An 18113-nucleotide genomic window follows, 5' to 3' on the forward strand; every position below is an offset into this window, starting at 1 on the left:
GCTCATCATTTTTGGTGCACTGCTAATGTTAGGTTGGGGCTGAGTAACCCAGTGGGAGAGCATGTAGACAGAGAGCTCTCAGCAACGGGGAGGGGAAGTCCCACCCACAGCTCTAAGTCTAATGTCTCTGCAAGAACAATGTTCTAGAAAACGACTTTTTTTTAAATTTTGTTTAAAAACGGCATATCATAATTAAAAGACCAAAGGGAGTGCTTAACATCGCGCCAAAGATAATTTGGACTTCAAGAACAAATACATGAGGATTTCCCAGCATGCCATACAAAGATGGTTTCATTACACCATGAGATTCAGTTAGAGAATAAATCCTGCTGATGTGAAGCTCAAGCATCTGAGAATCAGGCATTACAACCAATGTCAGCAGTGAGGCAAATGTATCAGCACAATAACGACTCCCTGATGTTTGTCAATTTAACCTTATCCTTAAATAAGTACTATAAAAATTCATTTTTGAAGTGTTCTCACATCAGACGCTACAATCTGAAGCTCAGACGGGTCACATTGTTTTTTAATAAGTAAGAATGTAAGAAGATTCACGAATAAGAACGAGAAGACATTCAAATGCTTTTACAAGATGTTTTCTGATCCGACTGACTACCGGTCTTATTTTTTAAAGAAGCTTAATGTTCTGAAACGCCGCTGAGCCGCAGACGCCGGGATTTAATAAATGTGTTTTCTTGTGATTCAGAATTCAGCCAAGAGTTCCCACCAAGCGCCCTCTCCCTGGAGGACCAATGGAAAGTGAGTCTGCGTGCATACTCTCTCTCACACACACACACAAGAAGAAGAAGAAGAAGAAGCATCACCCCTTCATTCACTTGGATAATTGAGAATTTATAATTCAGCGGAGCTCCGGTGCAGCACACCAAGCCATCCCTGACAGCCACTTGCTCAAACAAACCCCTCAGGAAGCAAATAAAGGGATTGATTTGTTGTAGATGCGAGAAGCAGGAGACTGGAGGGGCTGCCGAGTGCCCGGTGAGAAGGAGTGATGGAGGGAGTAATGATAGATGGAGGAGGAGAGGCGTGGAGGAGCCGCGGATGTGAAACTAATGAGTTTGGACAGCTCTGATGCTGCACAACAGCAGGACGGGAGCTCCGCGTTCGTGTGTGTGGGACCGACTCAGACACAAGTTGGGGGGGTCAAGAAGGGTCAAGGCCACATAAGAGACATTACATCACTGCCAGGGCAAGACGAGGAGAGCACTTTGTACAAACATGTCCACCGTACCTCCACTGTGAACGAAACGTTTCATCCTTAAACTCTCGTGTTCTGTTAAAGACATGCTTTTTATCTCAAACTTTCCAAAAAAAAAAAAAACATCACAAGCTAGTGTAGCTTTAATTATTTTGTTTGTTTAAACAGCCTTTTCATTAAAAACTGGTCAATTTTAAAATTAATTCTTAAAAAATTATTAATCTATATGCAATTATTTTTCCTCATTTTTTAAAACTACTCTTATTTTTTTAAACTGGACTGTTTTTTGTTTTTTAAGCTTTAAAATTTTGAACTGAAGTGACAGACGGCTATAAAACTTTTTTTTTTTTAAAACCTGGTCACATCACAAAGAAAATTTACACGACTCAAAGCAGATTTTAACTGATTGTTCTAGTGGTGTAACGGATACACAGTGTTGGGTAAATTACGTCCAAAAATGGACAAATAGCACAAATAGATCCTCTTATCTTTCATTTAACGTTAGTTTTAAAGCGAAGACTTTGTTCAAAGTATGAACCTGGTTCAAGACAGAACCTGGCTTCATTTGAATTCAGACAATAGTGGGACAAATGTCACAGAAATAAGTTTCAACACATTTGGTCTATGTCACTGCTCAAAGTGAGATGAACCTGTTAGCCCCATCCTCAAATCTTTCAAATCTGAAATTGAGCCACTCTTTTGAAAACAAAGAACTATTTAATGCCTCCATGTTCCTTTTTGCTGACTTTAGTCTTGCCATTACCATGAGTTGCACCTGCCTCTCTCCCTTACGTCTGTCATTTGTGAACAGTTCTGCCCTGCTGAGTCTACCAAACCACTCATTGAATGATTTTAAACCTTAAAAATGTCCTTTCATTGTTATGTATATTTTTTACATACATTAAGTGCAGGACTGTCACAGGGAAAATCACTCTGTAGCCACAAAGGGGCCTGCGTCTGGGTCTCCCTGTGTCGGTCCCCAGCCCAGATAAAATAAAATTGTTGTGTCAGGAGGAGGATCCGACATAAATATCTCTGCCAAACCAAAATGTGCAAATAAGTGGAAGCTTAATGGCTGTGCCGACCCCTGAACGGATATGCCGAAAGGTGAACCACAACTTAAAGTAAAATGTGCAAGTTAGAAGAAAAATGTAAAACAAAAAGAGTTTATCCGTTAACAAGCATTTAATTTATGGTTTTAAATGTATAATGAATATCTAGATCGTACCAATTTAGGTAAAACATTTTAAGTTAGTTGAATTTTTTATGTTTTGATTGTTCAGAATAAAGATGTTTTAAGGCAGTTTTATAAAAGATCTGCTTTAAATTTTACTTAAACGCACTTTTTTTGGCCTTATTGTTCATTTTCACAAATCTTAATTACGCAACAGCAAATGTTTTGCTTTATTTATTTTTTACCATTAAACCGTATTTTTTCAAAGAAATTGTTTCACTTCTGGTTTTGTTTGTTTAGATTGACACTTTTTTTTTTTTTAAAGAGTTCTGTCCATGCTTATTTTTATCTCGCATTTTTGTGATTTAAACGGCATCTAGCATTGGTCTGATTAACTTCAGCAGCAAAAGCTGGAATCTATCAGCTGTAGAGTAAATGGAACAGCTGGAATGTTTAAATAGAAATTAATAAAATCATTGATTTTGTTTCTGTCATTTGTGGGGATATCCCCCCTCCTCTCTTGCTTTCTATTCTAACTTAATTTTTGTATTTCCAAAGGGTCAACGGGACCCCATCGCCTCTTTCTCTCAGCCCGTCTTCAGTCAGCAGTGGAGGAGCAGCAGGAGGAGGAGGAGGAGCATCGGGGTCATCAGGAAGTGTGGCAATCCCCCAGCGGATCCACCACATGGCTGCCAGTCATGTCAACATCACCAACAACATCCTGAGGAGCTATGAACATTGGGAGACGGCGGACAGACTGGCCGCCGAAAGCCACAGTGAGGCGACACCAAATCTAGACTCAAAACGACAATCTCAGTAGTTTAGTACCAGTGATCGGTCGTCAATGTCAATTCTAATTGGTTTATCAGAAGCTGCAGTGGTGTGTCTGCAGCTGGAGGTAGAAAAGCATTAGGGAGGAGTTAAAATAATCTATTATTTCAGTCTATTCCACAATAACTGCTTTATTTCTTCACAGAGCAGCTGATTGTAGCAGATTTTTTTTGTTCAATTTATCTGCAGGAACGAAATATATAGAAATTATTTTATACATATCTTACTGCTTTCAACAAGTTCCAGCTATATGCAGTCTGGTAGAATTAAGTTAAATGATTTCAAAAATAAAATAACTATTAATCTACTCATTTGTTTATACGGAAGACGTTGAATTAATTACAAGGGATGTAAAAATGTGAAACCATGTTGTTTCAGTACAACATTGTGTTACAATGTTGAGCTTTTTGTCTAAATGAAGGAAAAACTGGATAAAAATATGCAGCTGTCGTATTATTCTAAACACAATCTTTAAAATAAAATAGTAATGTAGTGACAGATTTCTTTCATTGCCTTCAGCTGTAACTCGTCGCAACACTTCATGTCATTTCTTCTCTTTTATTTGTTCAAGGATGAACTAATTCAAACCTGTCACAATAAAAGCACTTTGCCTCCAACTGTACAACAAAAGTCGTACATCCCTCCTTCAAATTGCAAAACCCCCAGGAGGTTTGGATGGCGTGCATTTTTGACTAAAAAAGCCTCACCTGCATTTGCCTTTTCTTGCCGAACAAAAAGACCAAACGGAGGCGGTAGACGTGCCTTTTAGTAACCCATCTTTCCTCCCTCCTGCAGACTTCTTCCAGGAGCTGGACGCAGTCATGGAGCCTTTGAGTCAGCAGAGCAGCATGACGGAGCTGGTTCGTTACATCAGGCAGGGACTGCACTGGCTCCGCATCGAGGCTCACCTGTTGTAAAGACTGGACTTGAATCAAAATACAATAACCCTGACATGACGCTTCACTTCCCCTCTGAGGTCCTTCAAACGTGGTAAAGTACTGGCATCACCCTAAACGGAGCTCAAACCAAATTAGTTTGAGCAATAAGTGAATGTTGACACATCGTTTAGTCACAAAATACAAACTAGTTGGTTGCAGATTCGGATTTTCTAGCAAAGAAAAAGCAGTTTAATCACAGCTCAAATGCATTAAAGCAGGTAAATATTTTAAAAAGATAAGTAAAGACTGATGAGACTAAAGGAGCTTATTGTGGACAAGGAGCTCAACGAAGGCTCATCTCCTTCAGCAGAAGACCAGAAATATGTCAGTGATTGGAACTCAGAGTTAAGGGCCTCGGGCAGATATTGATCCAAATGGAAAAGAAGCAGTCCAATCCATCAGATAAGGACCACACTGGTAAAGAAAAGAAAAAAAAAAAAAAAGCTGCACTGTGAACACTAAAGCTGAGTTAATGGAAGCTGAGGTCAGTCCCCCGCCTCGGTTTCAGTCCGTCGTCAGTCTTCAAAGACGCTGACAACCAGACGGCGTGCACAGCATGAGCTCACCCCTCACTCGCCTGGGTTACCCCTGCACTCATAAGTCACACTTCAGAGTTTTATTCAGTCGCAGAAAAATAACCACAGATTTCAAACAGGGAGAGATCAGAAGTTGAGAAACGGTAAAAGATGCAGAGAAAAATTTGTTAATGAGTTATTAAAAAGCGCTGTGTAAACAAATGGTGTTTGTTTGGAAAAAATGTAAAACTTGCATACATTTAAAGTTTCTGTCAAAGTTGGGGTTGGAAACCCTTTCTGCTGGTTTAAAAATTAACAACAGTCTAAAACCGCATTTTCCTTTGGAGTGGGTCTTTAAATATACGGATTGTCAAATAGAGTTTGATTAATGGATTTAAAAGAAGTGGGAAGGAGGGAATTTATAATGCCACTCCAATTAGGGGTAAACATTAATTTGAACAACAATAAATCCTACATGTAACTAATATTTTTAAATGGTTGCTAGAGTGACCAAAAAGGGCATCAAACTGCTGTGCTGCTGCAGGTGGCCATAGGTTAGGGTCCCTCTGACAAAGCTTTGCATACATTTTCAAAGTTACACATCTGTGGTTTCTGTAGCTGGTTACATTATTTTGGGGTTAGCGTCCCAACAGCTGGACCTCCATCCATCAAAACGCTGCATCTTTCTGGTCCTTTGTCTGGGTGGTTATGGGCTTTTGTGTACTCTGTCATTTCCAAAGTCGCCCATAAAAGGGTGTAAAACACTGACGAGGGATGATTCCATAACTAATTAGAATTTGGCTTAGACACCCCCCCCCCCCCCAACACATGCACACACACACACACACACACACACTCGCGGAGGCATCACACCTCCGTCCTGCTTCCCTGATGTCAAAGTACAGCTGTTACTTTGCAAAGCACTTACCAAGATCAAACCAACTGCCAGGACTCATGGTTGTTACCCAACTTTTGCTGTGTTGTGTTGTTAGTGTGTATACATGTACAGCTATTTGTCAAGTCTATCCAAATCATCCCGCTCCAGCCAACAGAAATGATGTTTGTTTACCATAATGTACAGACTGTGACTCCTGGAAGCGCTGTTCTTGTTTTTGAAGTGTCCTGCTGACGATCCATTTCTAAGTGAGAGGAAAAGTGACACATGCAAACTGTTCACAGCCACGCCAAAGTGAAGCTGCACCCTTTAAATGTCAATTTTTTACACACCAGAACATTGGAGCCTATCAGGAATTAGAATGAGCTGAAAATGATCTCAAAGACATTTTCTTATCCAGTTATATCACTGTGATCTCTGAATGGGATAGCACGTTTAAAAAAGCTAAACATGAAGTTTTATTCTGAAAGGTTGCTTAGAAAAAAATGATCCTGTCTTTAAAAATATCTTTAGTGCTTAAAAATGTACGGAAACCCAAAGGGACAAAGATGTGAAAAAACAAAAAAGAAATCATTAGTGGCTTCTTGTGCACACCGGAAACTGATACATGTGCACCTGAAAAGAAACGGGCGCACACCAGAAACTATGAAGAAACTTCAGGTGCGCACCTGAAACCAACTGGTACACACATGAAATCAACTGGTGCACACACACAAAACCCACTGGTGCACACCTGAAACCAACTGGTGCACACCATTAAATCAACCAGTGCTCACCTAAAACCCACTGGTGGGCACCAGAAAAAAAGTAAAAAAAAAAATAGTGCTGGATTCTGGTGGGCACCTAAAACTAGTATTTAAGGGTTGTTGTTGTTGTTTTTAACTTAAATATCCATTTAGGGTCTCCATAAATCATTCAAATGTCATTAAAAAAAACATTCTTTGGGTGTGTTCCCTGTGTAAAACCCCCTGGTTTAAGGATGCACCTTCTTGCTTAGGCATGACTGTTTACACATCGCATGTGGTCACAGGCTATGGCTGCTTTTACACAGTGCCAAATGTAAAGGATTTTTATTTTATTTTACTCTTTGGGGTACATTTAAACCTGGAGACTACAATGTTTCTCTCTCATCTGTTGTCTCATGTGCTGCAAAGGCTTGAAGTATGCTTTTTCCAGTGTCTGTAAATCCAGCACATCAAGCATGTGTTTTATTTCACTTCCTTCTACGCTCGCTGAATGTGTATGAAAGACTTCAAAAAAAAGATAGAGAGTGAAACTCAAGTGCCTCTATTTGTGTCAACTTTGAATTGCTCTATTTATTTAAAAAGAAAAACAAAGAATGGATCTAAATAATTTTCCATACCATATTGGTATAAAATTGAGATGTTTTCTTTTCTTCATAAAAAAATCTAATGTTTCCATGAGCTTTTATTTTACTGGCTTTTATGATGACTGCGGGTTTTTTGTTTTTCAAGACGGGAAACAAACTCGAAGCGGCTGCTGCATTTCCTCGTCTTGACGGACTGAATGGATTCGGGTTTGTCTGAAATGCCTGAAACGCTGAAATCACTGCATGCAATAAACGGCAGTTTCAGACCAAAAACAAATGTGTACAAATGAGAAAGCCTGCAGATTTTCTGAGTGTCAGTGGAATAACTTTAATCAGCTGAAGTCAGCCTCACTGAATGAACCCATTCAGAGCAAACATGCATAAAGTCCTACAGAAATCAATATGCAGATGTTTTCATGAAAAACAAACACCAGCACATAACTGGGTTTGTGCTTTTTTTTTTATTTTCTAATAAGGGAAACAGCCTGGAAACCTATTTATACATACAATCCCTTTCTTAAATAAAATAAAAATATCTAAAAGGAATCAATCAAAAATATGGATTCCTTGTAGAGATGGAGGTCTTTGCTTTTCGTCTTCCCTGGGATGAACAATCTTTTAGGATTTTCTGTTTGTTCTTTTTAGACCTAATCAAAGATTCCCAAGTCATCTAAATATTTGCGCAAAAACATAATTCATCAAGTCGGAGCATCATTTACAGTTTATACCTTTAATAGAGCTTCAACTCCAGTGTTGATGTTCTATGAATTATGTAACTCCACGACCGCAATTTAAGGTATTCCAGCAGATTCTAAAAAGAGGCAAAGTAGCTTTGAGCTGGTATGCAACATTTTACATGAGAATTATGTGTTTATCAGCGCATGTCAGCTGATTCTAATGCGAAGAAAAGCTGCTTTGCAGCATTATACAACACTTTAGGTTAGTAAAGTGTACATATTTACTTTTGGACATTTTAAAGACTCACTCTGACCATCTTTTGATCTATTTTCAAAGCGCGCCCAGTGGTCTTTTAATTATTACTGTGCCATTTGTAGTCAAAAATAAAGTCTGTGTTGTTTTCTAGGACATAGTTTCTACAGAGTGGCACCCCCAATGTAACAATACCAGCTCAACAAAAAAGGTGAGCAATACTGAAGCTGTCCAGCCGTACAGGTTAGAACCAGATTTCAGCTCAGACGAGGCAAACCAAAACGTACATGGATCCATTTGTCTGCAAGTGGCTGCGTCAAAATAGAGCGAAGCAGGGGGCGTGTGGCCTGCTCAGCGTATTTTCTATGCGACAAATATGATCTTTTCCAGATGTCAACAGAAAGAAGCAGAACTGAGCCCCGAGAGGAGACTGAGTTGTAGTGATAAGCCGCTTTTCTCCGCAATAACGTGTTATTTTGCCGTCGCTGGGAATATCTCCAGTGTTAAAGCTGTTTTGTAATTAAATTTATTTAAAAAACTGAGTCTGCATTCCTGCAATGCTGAATAATTAGTTGAAATTTGTCAAAAAAATTATCAATCACACACACAAAAAAAATAAAAAAAAATAAAAATTAAAACTACACCCCGATCTGTCTGGCAGAACATCGAGAATTTTACACACAGTTCATTAAAAGTCTGTCTTTGGCCTAAACTTTTACTTTTTTTCGAAGCAAAATTTCCCAGCATGCCCCAGTCTACTGCTGACATCTTATTAGATCTGTCATTAGTTCCTGTTGCATTATCACAGTTGTCAACATGTTTATGAAAAGACAGCAGCAGCAGAAAAACATCACGACTGCAGTGATTACAATAGACAGCCAAACAGGAGGAGTCTTTTTTATTTTTTGACAGCAGATGGTACCAAGCTGATGATGCAGTGATAATCTCTCCAGCAGTGAAAAAAAAAACACTAATATTTGTTTGGATTTTATATAATCACAAATATATTTTGGGTATTTAGGAAATTGTCATAATTGCCTCACTTTGTCAGTGAACTTGCAGTGTTTGCAATGTTTGGTTTCTTTTCCTGTCAGTGTTTAAACATACTTTAAAGAAAAGGATCAAATAAAGACTTAGTGGGAACAACTCATAATTTATGTTTTTGTTAGATGGGCCAACCTTTCACAAACATGTAGTTGTTACAACTTTACAAGGATTGCTAAATAAAAATTTTATAGAAATATTCTGATGCAAATCATCTTTTTAACTAGACAATGCAAAATATCCTCCTAAATTTAACATTTTTTATTATTTTATTCCGGAATTAACCATTTTCAGCCTTCAAAACTAATTTTAAACAGTTAACCTTTCGTTTTATGTTAATTTTTGCAGCTGAATGTTTTTGTCATGTGATATACTACTACCTTTTGTATTTCAGAAATTGAATCGTTTTTAGTATGTTAAATCTCTGGAAGCAATGCACACCTTGCATATACTTAAATTAAAATTTAAAAAAAGTTTGCAATAATAAAACATTAGGACTGGATTATCTTTGCAAAAATGTGGTCAAATATATTATAGCTCGGTTTTACATTAAACGTAAAATTACTTTACTTTTTAGACAAATTGTACTTTTCAAATGTGAGCTGAACCAACAGGCTCGGTCAAAAGTTAATACTCAGAAAGGTGAAATATTTTCATGTTTTTATCTTTGTAACTCTTGGTTTCACATCGAGCTGTAAAGACAAGCAGAACAGACTTTTTATTGAAAAAAAAAAAATGCAATTTTAAGATCAAAGCCAAATTGGTTGTTTCTTCTCCAAATTATGTTAACTTTTAGCCAGACTCTGCCTCAAATGCTGCATTTCAAATGTTATTGCCTCCCTTGTGGAGTGTAAGTGTTAAATAATGTGAGAAATAAAAATGGTTTGAAGAAATGACCCTAAAAATACACAACACTCCGTTAGAGAGTTTTTCTACTTTTTTGTTCACTGCAGCTTAAAGTAAACTTGTAGGTCGGCACTCTCTGAATTCCTCCTTTTAGTTGCTGCTGGTCACCAATATTGAGCCACAATAGAAGATACCTGGTACTTGTTTTTTCAGTTCCAGTAAATCCATTGACTAGTTTCTTGTGAGGCTTCCATTTATTTAGATTTTCGGCAAACACCGTCTGAGGCTGGTTTCCTTCCAAATAAATAAGCAGGCTTATCTTTATGGAAAATGTAAAAAAAAACCCGAGTCCCAAAAAGCCAGGCATCTGCAGTTTTTAAAGCACCAGCAGTTTGGTGCCCGACATGAGGCTTAATAGATCCATGACTGTGGTTCTGATGCACATCACTGGTTTGATGCAACAATGTAAAGAGCTCTGCAAAATGACACAGAACACATCTGTCCAACATGGATTGTATTGTTTTTTTTTTGAATGTGTTGCACAACTTCAGCAGTCTTTTGTTGTTTTTTCAGTGCTATCTTCTGGCCTTTTCTATGGCTCTTTTTATAATGAGGTTGTTCAATGTGATGATCAAAAGTTGTGATGCATTACCATTATTTTTAAATATTTATTGTCTCTGAAATATGGAATAAAATCTGATCAACCAGTGATGCTGTTGAGAGTTTTTTTTTTTTTTTTTTTTTTTTTTTAAGTCTACTTGTGGGTTCTAGTTTTAGGCCAAATCTGAATTCTTCCCCTACCCATATGGCTTCCTCCTACTTATACATTTATATAGAGTTATCATATACAGTACCTATATAGTTACAGCAAAATAGTGTCTTCTAATTCAGACGTCACTCCCACTCGATGACGTCATCCACCGATCAATGTCTGTCCTTCTCATTAGCGAGTAGCTGTTGGGAAAATGCATAACATCAGTTTTATAACTTAAAAAAAGTCACGCTATAACAAAAAGTCATAACTTACATTTACACGTAAATGTCTGTGCATCAGAGCACACACATACACATGTGAAAAAATGCGTTTCTCCTCGATTACCACCCAAGTGAAGGGATTTAGAGCATTCTGCCTTGAAGGTTTTCCATTTAAAAAGCGATTTCGGACACCCCTAACCCTCCAAATGCCCCTACAACTGTGGAAGAATTCGGCCTTAGACATTTACATGACTTCACTGACCTACATGCAACTGTTCTTCAGAAATACTTTATTCAGTCATACTTCTACATATATTTTTCAAAATAAAAAAAACAACACAAATGATTTGACACTTCTATTATGATGATCATCTTGTGTGCATAAAAATGACAACCTAGTCACCCTATTGACCGAATTACATTAGCTGTGTTTACATGGACAAAGATAAACGAATGAACGCCTGATCGGAAAAAGAATGCGTCATGCAGATTGCGGCATTTCCCGCATGGATTTTATGTTCATCCAAGGCTAAGTGTTATTAGCATGTGTTAGCCTCCTAACCCTTTTTCTGACTCCGTTGTGCCACAAAAAAATAAATAAAAAGCTCCGACTACACGGATTAAAATTACAATGATGAGCGAACAGGCGCTTCATAATAACCACAACAATAATAAAAACATGTTTAGAGGATCATCTCGTATGTTATGCTTGTTTAAAGTGGCACTCATTTCCTCTTCCGGTATTTTAAAGAGTACTGCGCATTTCCAAATGATTTATTCCGACCGAAAGTGTGGCGCATGCAAACTTCTGTTATTAACGGAAAAGATTTTTCTGGCCCATGTACACGGTTGAATTCTAATCCGATCTTTGATCCGATCAAAACATTTAGCACATGTAACCGTGACTTTTGTTTTTCCACAGCAGAGCCACTATTAGGCTTCTTCAATGCGTTTCATTTATTACCATTTAGAAGCAAAGGAGATAATATGATGGAGGCAAATAAAACAGACCAAAGAATTGTGCAGAATTTACTCCTTAACTGTATTAGACTGTTTGCGATGCGTTTAAAGGGCCTATATCATGCAAACATCCACATTTGAGTTTTTTTGTGAATTATGATAGAATTTCTTCACAAAAAAAAAAACACCACCAAAGCAGTATTTTGCTACATTCATCTATAAGCATTCCTCTAAAACTCTGCTCCCTGAGCACCAGCCCCCCACGAGACTGATAAGGAACAGCCCCTTCCAGGAAGAGTCTGTGCTGCAAGCACCGCCCCCAGGCTAACGCACACACTCACTTTCGCCACTTACGCACTGCAGTGATTGGCTAAAACAATTTAGCTGCGAGAGATTTAGGAGTTTCCTCAGCCTTCCCAAAAAAAAAAAAAAAAAAAAAAAAAAAAAAAAAGATAGACCTTACTCGTCAGAATACATCTTTGGGGTTACTGTACACCCTGCACTTCAAATTCCAGATCGGACTCTGGGTCAAGACTGTAAGGCTCCACAATAAACATGTCCATCTTTGCAAAAGTTTGGATGTGGTTTGTTTTCGGGGGCGAAACATGCAGACATTCTGCCAAAGCCGACTCTGGGATGACGTCATGAAACGGGCGGCACCCAAATGGAGCGAAAGGCGGTCTTATTTCTGGGTAGGAAAAAGATTTGCGAAAATAACTAATTTCATTAAAAAAAATATATATATATAGTTCTTTGGTGTGCCAAAAGTAATATATTAACATAAATATGGATCTTTTCTTTACTCTGAAAACTTTAAAATAGAATGATACAGGCCCTTTAATTGACAGAGATGTAGATGCAATACATAATCTGCAAACTGCATAAATATATGCATCTAAATCGTGTATTTTAACGTATGTCCTGAAGTCTGAAAGCAACTCCAGAGGAAAAACTCTATTTATTCTTTGTGATGTTTTGGCAGCTTGTTGAAACAGGCTTGTTGGAAGTGCAGCTTAAAGAGCTCAAACGGCAGGAGAGCCTGGTTCACGCTGCTGGTATTGACTTCTTTCGTTTGGACTGGTGCTGTGATCAAGACTTCTTTAAACAGCAGCCAAACAGTCAGAGAGAGTTCTGACGCAGCAAACACATTATAAAACATTCAGGTTTGATTCCTGCAGGTTTTACCTCTCATCAAACCTTCGTGAGCCTTTAGGTGGAAACTTTCCCCACAATTTGGTTCAAACATAAATTTTTTGGTCACAATTTTGTTTAGGTTCAATGGATGATTTCTGTATTAGAAAAATACAACAACAAAAAGAATTTGGGAACAAAAAAAATATATATTTTTCATTTTCCAATAAGCATGTTACAATAAAGAAAAACCTTTCGGTTAACTCCAACTAAGCCCAGTGCAATGTAATAATATAATCCTAAAATGTAGTGTTTAAACATACTGGTAAAGGATGCAACGATTCACTTTCTCCATTATTAGGGAGAAAGTGACAAATATGTGAAACTGAACAGAGTGTACAAGCACCCACAGTGTATTGATGGATGGATATGTTCCGCTTATCTTGGTGTCAGAATTTCACTTATAACATTTGTCTTTCCAGCAGATCTAGCATAAATGTTACTAAGCTTAATATCATTATCTGCTCAAATTAGCAACTCTGCACTTGAATCCCCCTACTGTCTCCCCCTCTTTTTTTCCCCATTTTCTGCTATTAACATTTTTCCCCCACTCTCTTCCCTCTTAAAAAATAAACTAAATATTTTTAAAACATAAAATGTAACAAATAAATTTAAAAAAGGGTTTTATACAAACAAACACCCTGGATATCCAAAGATACATAACCTCTCTTTGCAAAAGTAAAATCTGTCCAACACAAAAGGCCTTCAGCTCTAATCTGTTCGCTCAGTTGTTGGACAGAACAAGTTAATGAGAAGGAGAAAAACAGTATACAAGCAAAGTAAGAAAAACTTTTTTTTCGTCATTTAATTTGAGTGACTTTCATGCCAAGATAAGTATACATTTAAAGAAAAGTAAAGAAGTAGAGAAATAACCTTCAATGACCTCTTTTCTACCCACTACCTGAATGTTCTTCAGGTCTGTACTTGTACCAAGAACATGGCTGCATCCAATTGCAGCAGGTTTATTAGGTCAGCTAAAAGCCCACAAAGCTAAATCAGGGTCAGGCAGGGGTCAATAACGGGCATGAGAACAGAGAAGCAACCAGAGTAATCGGGATCCAGTCGGGGCAGGCAGATACAGGGTCAGAAAACATGAGATCAGATCCAGATTATAACACTCCGTAAGGCAGGCAGACTGGCACAAACAATACTTTGCACTGAGTGACACTCAATACAGTGCTCAAGTAGACTATGATTGATTGGGTGAATGAGAGTCGGGTGTGCGGCATCCAGGAAGTGTGCGCTAGGGTTGCTGGGAGATGTAGTGTGGGAGATGGTTCCCGCTGGTGACCAGAGGGGAGACAGTTCAGTCAGACAGTACTGTGTTAGAGTTTTTAAAGCAGCTGGTGAGGCCTCAGATCGCAAAGACCTTGTCCAACCACATCATGTTCTCCACTCTCTGATTTTACCTGCATCTCTCAGACTCTTCCACTAGCCAAATATAAATATTAAAGCCATTAAAATCTTCAGAACTGGTTTGTTATGAGAACTGAAGAGCTTGGTAACATGGGACACAGGCAGAGACAACCACGATCGCACAATCCTTGCACTCGCTCCAAACACAAGATATTTTTGCAAGTTAATTTCCTTAAATACCTTTTGGAATTGAACCATGCATATGGAGCTCTGAACTTATGAAATAAATGACCTATAAAGGGAAAGGCTGGTTTCTGTCTCTTCTGATCTTAACACTTAAGGAAGTCGTTTTGATGAATTATAGAATCCTGAGACAACAAAAAAACCACAACTCTGATTTGTGAATGAGACGTCATGTTTTTCAGTAAAACTAGTGTACAAGGGAGACAGTTACCCTTTTTGCTTGATTTTAATGCATAAAAAAAATTTTAAATGAACTTTTTTTGCATCATATCTATGTTTTGTGTACCCAAAGTTTAAAGTATACTATTGGAAATTTTAGGAGTATAAATTTAACTCTAAACTCTCCACTCAGCAGCATGTACCGTAGATGCCTGCACACTAGAGTGTAGAGAAGAAAAAAAAAAGTGAAATATTGCGATATTTTATTTGGCAATATGGGTATCGATGTTAAATACAGAGAATTTTTCATTACATTTTTTTAAACATGTTTCAGTGTCTTTTGTGTTCCGGGCCTCAATTAGCAGCTCTGCACAAAAACAACAAAATCTTGCTGTAGATGTTCACTTGCAGTTGTTCTCACAGCCCATTGACACCAAAACAATGCATTTTAACAGAATAGTGTTGGAGAGTGTTCATTGAAAACATTTGTTAAATTCATAAAGTAAGTTTACGGTGTGTTGGAAATACTGTCATCTTACTGTTTTAACCTTTTATTTAACCAGGAAATCCCATTGATATAAGATCTCTATTTCAAGGGAGACCAGAAGGAACTTCTCACAAAAAACACGGGGGCAAAAAAATAAAAAGAGTCAAAGCAACAGCTGCTGCAAACCTACATTTACTTTTCAAGCTAAAACAAAACTATACCTTCTAGTCACGGTTTGCAAACCTGAGCTGAGCTGTGAAATATTTGGCAAAACTGCCACCAGGGAAAGGGCAAAGTTGACCTGCTCAACTCCTCCTCCTGGGCTGAGGCCCCCTGCTCCTTCCAAGACCCACATGGAGACCTGCTGTGGTGTCTGTTGGAGCACAACGGAGCGCAGGCTTTTAACCCCCGGCCAAGCAAACAAATGAGCTGCATGCAAAACTTGAGCCTGCAGGTCCGAAAAATGTTGTCAATTGACAGAAAACTCAGACAAATTTCTAACGAAATACTGCCGCTTTGCAGAAACTATGCCCTATAAACGACACAGGTTTTTAAATTTTGGCTAAAAACTGTATAATCAGAATTAAATGACCACTGGGAACGCTTTTGAAATAGACCAAAAGATGATCAGAGATGGTATTTAACACTATAAAGACTGAATGAACCTTTTAGCATTTTACCCCTTTATAATGCAACAACAAATGGGCACAATGGTGCTTTAACGTGGACGTGTGTGTAAAGCAGAGCCAACTGCGTTACTGCCATTCCGTCACAAGATTGCCTCCCATCATAATCTGAACATGATTAATTCTGCAGCTCGTTAAGTAACAAAGCATAATATATTGTTGACTTTATTTTTTAACTCACACAAACTATACTGTCTTGTAAAAAATAAAAATAGAAAGTAAACTATACATTTGTGAGGAAGCACTTCATAATACTTATTTGGCCAACACAATTCATGACTCAACACTTACTCAGTTCTTGGGTGGGGCTCCCTTTGCTTCAATCACTGCAGCAATGGTGCATGGAGAAGACCAGTCCCAGGTTCCACTGAGATGGTTTGGAGCCCAGGTGGCCCTAAAGGCCTTCATCTCCTCTTTGGGTGTAGTCAGGGTTTCATCTTCTGTGGTAGTGAAAATGAAACCACCGTCTCCATAAAGGTAGTCCACAGAGTGAAGCCTAAAATTCCCAGTTGTGACTGGATCAAACACAGTGAAGCAGCATCTGCAGATGGTTCCTTGAGCCACTGCTGACTGAGGAAAGAATCTCAACCAGCTTGGAGTCCATGTTTCTTCTTCCAGGCCCTGAAACTCTGATTTAGTCCAGTTGATTTGTCTTTAGTCCTGGAGTGGCGCTTGAAGCTCTGAGTCCAGCAGATCATTTTAAATCTTCTCAAAGCTGCAGTTTTCTCCATTTTTTTTTCCCTTTTATTCCACTTTTAAGTACTTTGCTTGATTCAGTACTCTTTGCACAGCCGCCTCCTTCAGAAATGTTACCTTTTAACATTCACCAATTTGCCAGCTGTCAGCAATTTTCTTCTGAATGACTGTCAAGTCTTTCTCCAAATTGTTTGGTCCAACAATGGAGACTGAGGAAAGGCTCTGAACCCCCACAGGTGTTTTACATTACTTAGGTCTTCTTCTGTGATGTGAAACTTTTTCACTATTTTGTAAAATGTAACACATTTGATTTGATTTGGATGAAATTAAAATATTATTCTGTAAGTAATAAATCCACAAAATGTTGATGTTTTATGCTGTACGCTGGATGTCTTGTATTAATGTCACAAAATGGATTTGGTTACAGACAACTGACAGAAAACATGACAGAAAAGTACAGTTAAAAAGAAAAGGTGGGACGAGACAGAAAGTTTTACATCTAGATAATTACTTCAAACATAAACAGGTGAGGTGGTTGAACAGAAGCTCCAAACCAATAGTGATGTAAAACAATGAATCAAATTGTGGATATGAAAAACCAAAATAAATAATCTACACATCTAAAAACGTCATTTTTTACATAAATAAATCAATTTTTGATCCTTTTGTAACTAATGAAATGTGTTTTGACCAAAGCAGAGACGGCCTAAAATCATGTTTTTTGTTCCATAGCTGGGGCAGAAAGGCACTTGTACTGGTGAATCTTTGAAAATGGCCTAGATGTTGAAGTAGCTTCATCTGATGCTGAGGGAATTCCTCCTCTTTTCCTTCCCATCACTGAGGATCACTGCTCCACATCCCATTTAACCCGTTCTCCTAATTCACTTAGTAGGCCGTTCAACCGACAAAGCAGATTAAGAAAGGAGGAACGATAGGGATTAGGGATTAAGGTTATGGTTAATATAGTTAACAGAAATGTTAAGCTCCTTTTTAGAAGTGCTGCTTTGTGTAAATCCTTCATGTCTGTGGAATAATAAGGACATTCTGGAGTGAGGAGACTTGAGACACGTTAAAAAACATAGTAAACATGATTGAACTGAAGCCGTTTGAGTAGGCCTACTTTGTTTTGTACCACTTTTCCACACCAAGGATATTTGGCTCTTTCCCCCCATTTAGCAAAAGTTTCCTGAAGGTTTATTTTATCAAGGATACTTGAGTATAAGTATAGCAAGATCCTTTGTAGGACATAGTACACATAATGCAGTATACTAACTGAATTCTCCAGACTAAATTGGTAAGTTCACAATAGTATATAAAAAGTAAACTTCCATTATACGGCATCACTCTTGCGATGTATAATTCTTGTATACTTCAATAAAATACTACTTTTTGCTGAGGGTCATAGCTAGCTTCAACTGAGGAGCTGCTAAAGCTCGCTAAACTTGGCTCCGCCCTAAACCCCAGAATCTCTGTTCGCCTCCAAATGAAGCAACGACTAAAGAAGAGACGGATAAAGTGTGAGGTCAAATTCAAACTCAAATTGTGGTTGTCACATACACAGACATATCCAGTTCGACATGTAGTGAAATGGTTTGTGCAACCACCCAACATGTAATCATGCAGGGGTGGGTTTTAATGATG

The 18113-nt window shown here is 38.1% G+C and overlaps 1 protein-coding gene across 2 annotated transcripts in view; it reads left to right on the forward strand.

The window, feature by feature from the left end:
• Positions 1–10428, forward strand: part of aff2 (AF4/FMR2 family member 2) — a 206348-nt gene extending 195920 nt beyond the window's left edge. For both annotated transcript variants that reach the window (XM_020706761.2, XM_020706762.2), the window contains exons 24-26: positions 707–759; positions 2949–3166; positions 4017–10428. In XM_020706761.2, the coding sequence (XP_020562420.2) occupies positions 707–759; positions 2949–3166; positions 4017–4138 (393 nt within the window). In that variant the 3' untranslated portion in view covers positions 4139–10428. The remainder of the gene's footprint in view (positions 1–706; positions 760–2948; positions 3167–4016) is intronic.
• Positions 10429–18113: the final 7685 nt, after the last annotated feature.

The sequence above is a fragment of the Oryzias latipes genome, chromosome 10 (assembly GCF_002234675.1).
Source record: "Oryzias latipes chromosome 10, ASM223467v1".
In the NCBI taxonomy this organism is placed as follows: domain Eukaryota; kingdom Metazoa; phylum Chordata; class Actinopteri; order Beloniformes; family Adrianichthyidae; genus Oryzias; species Oryzias latipes.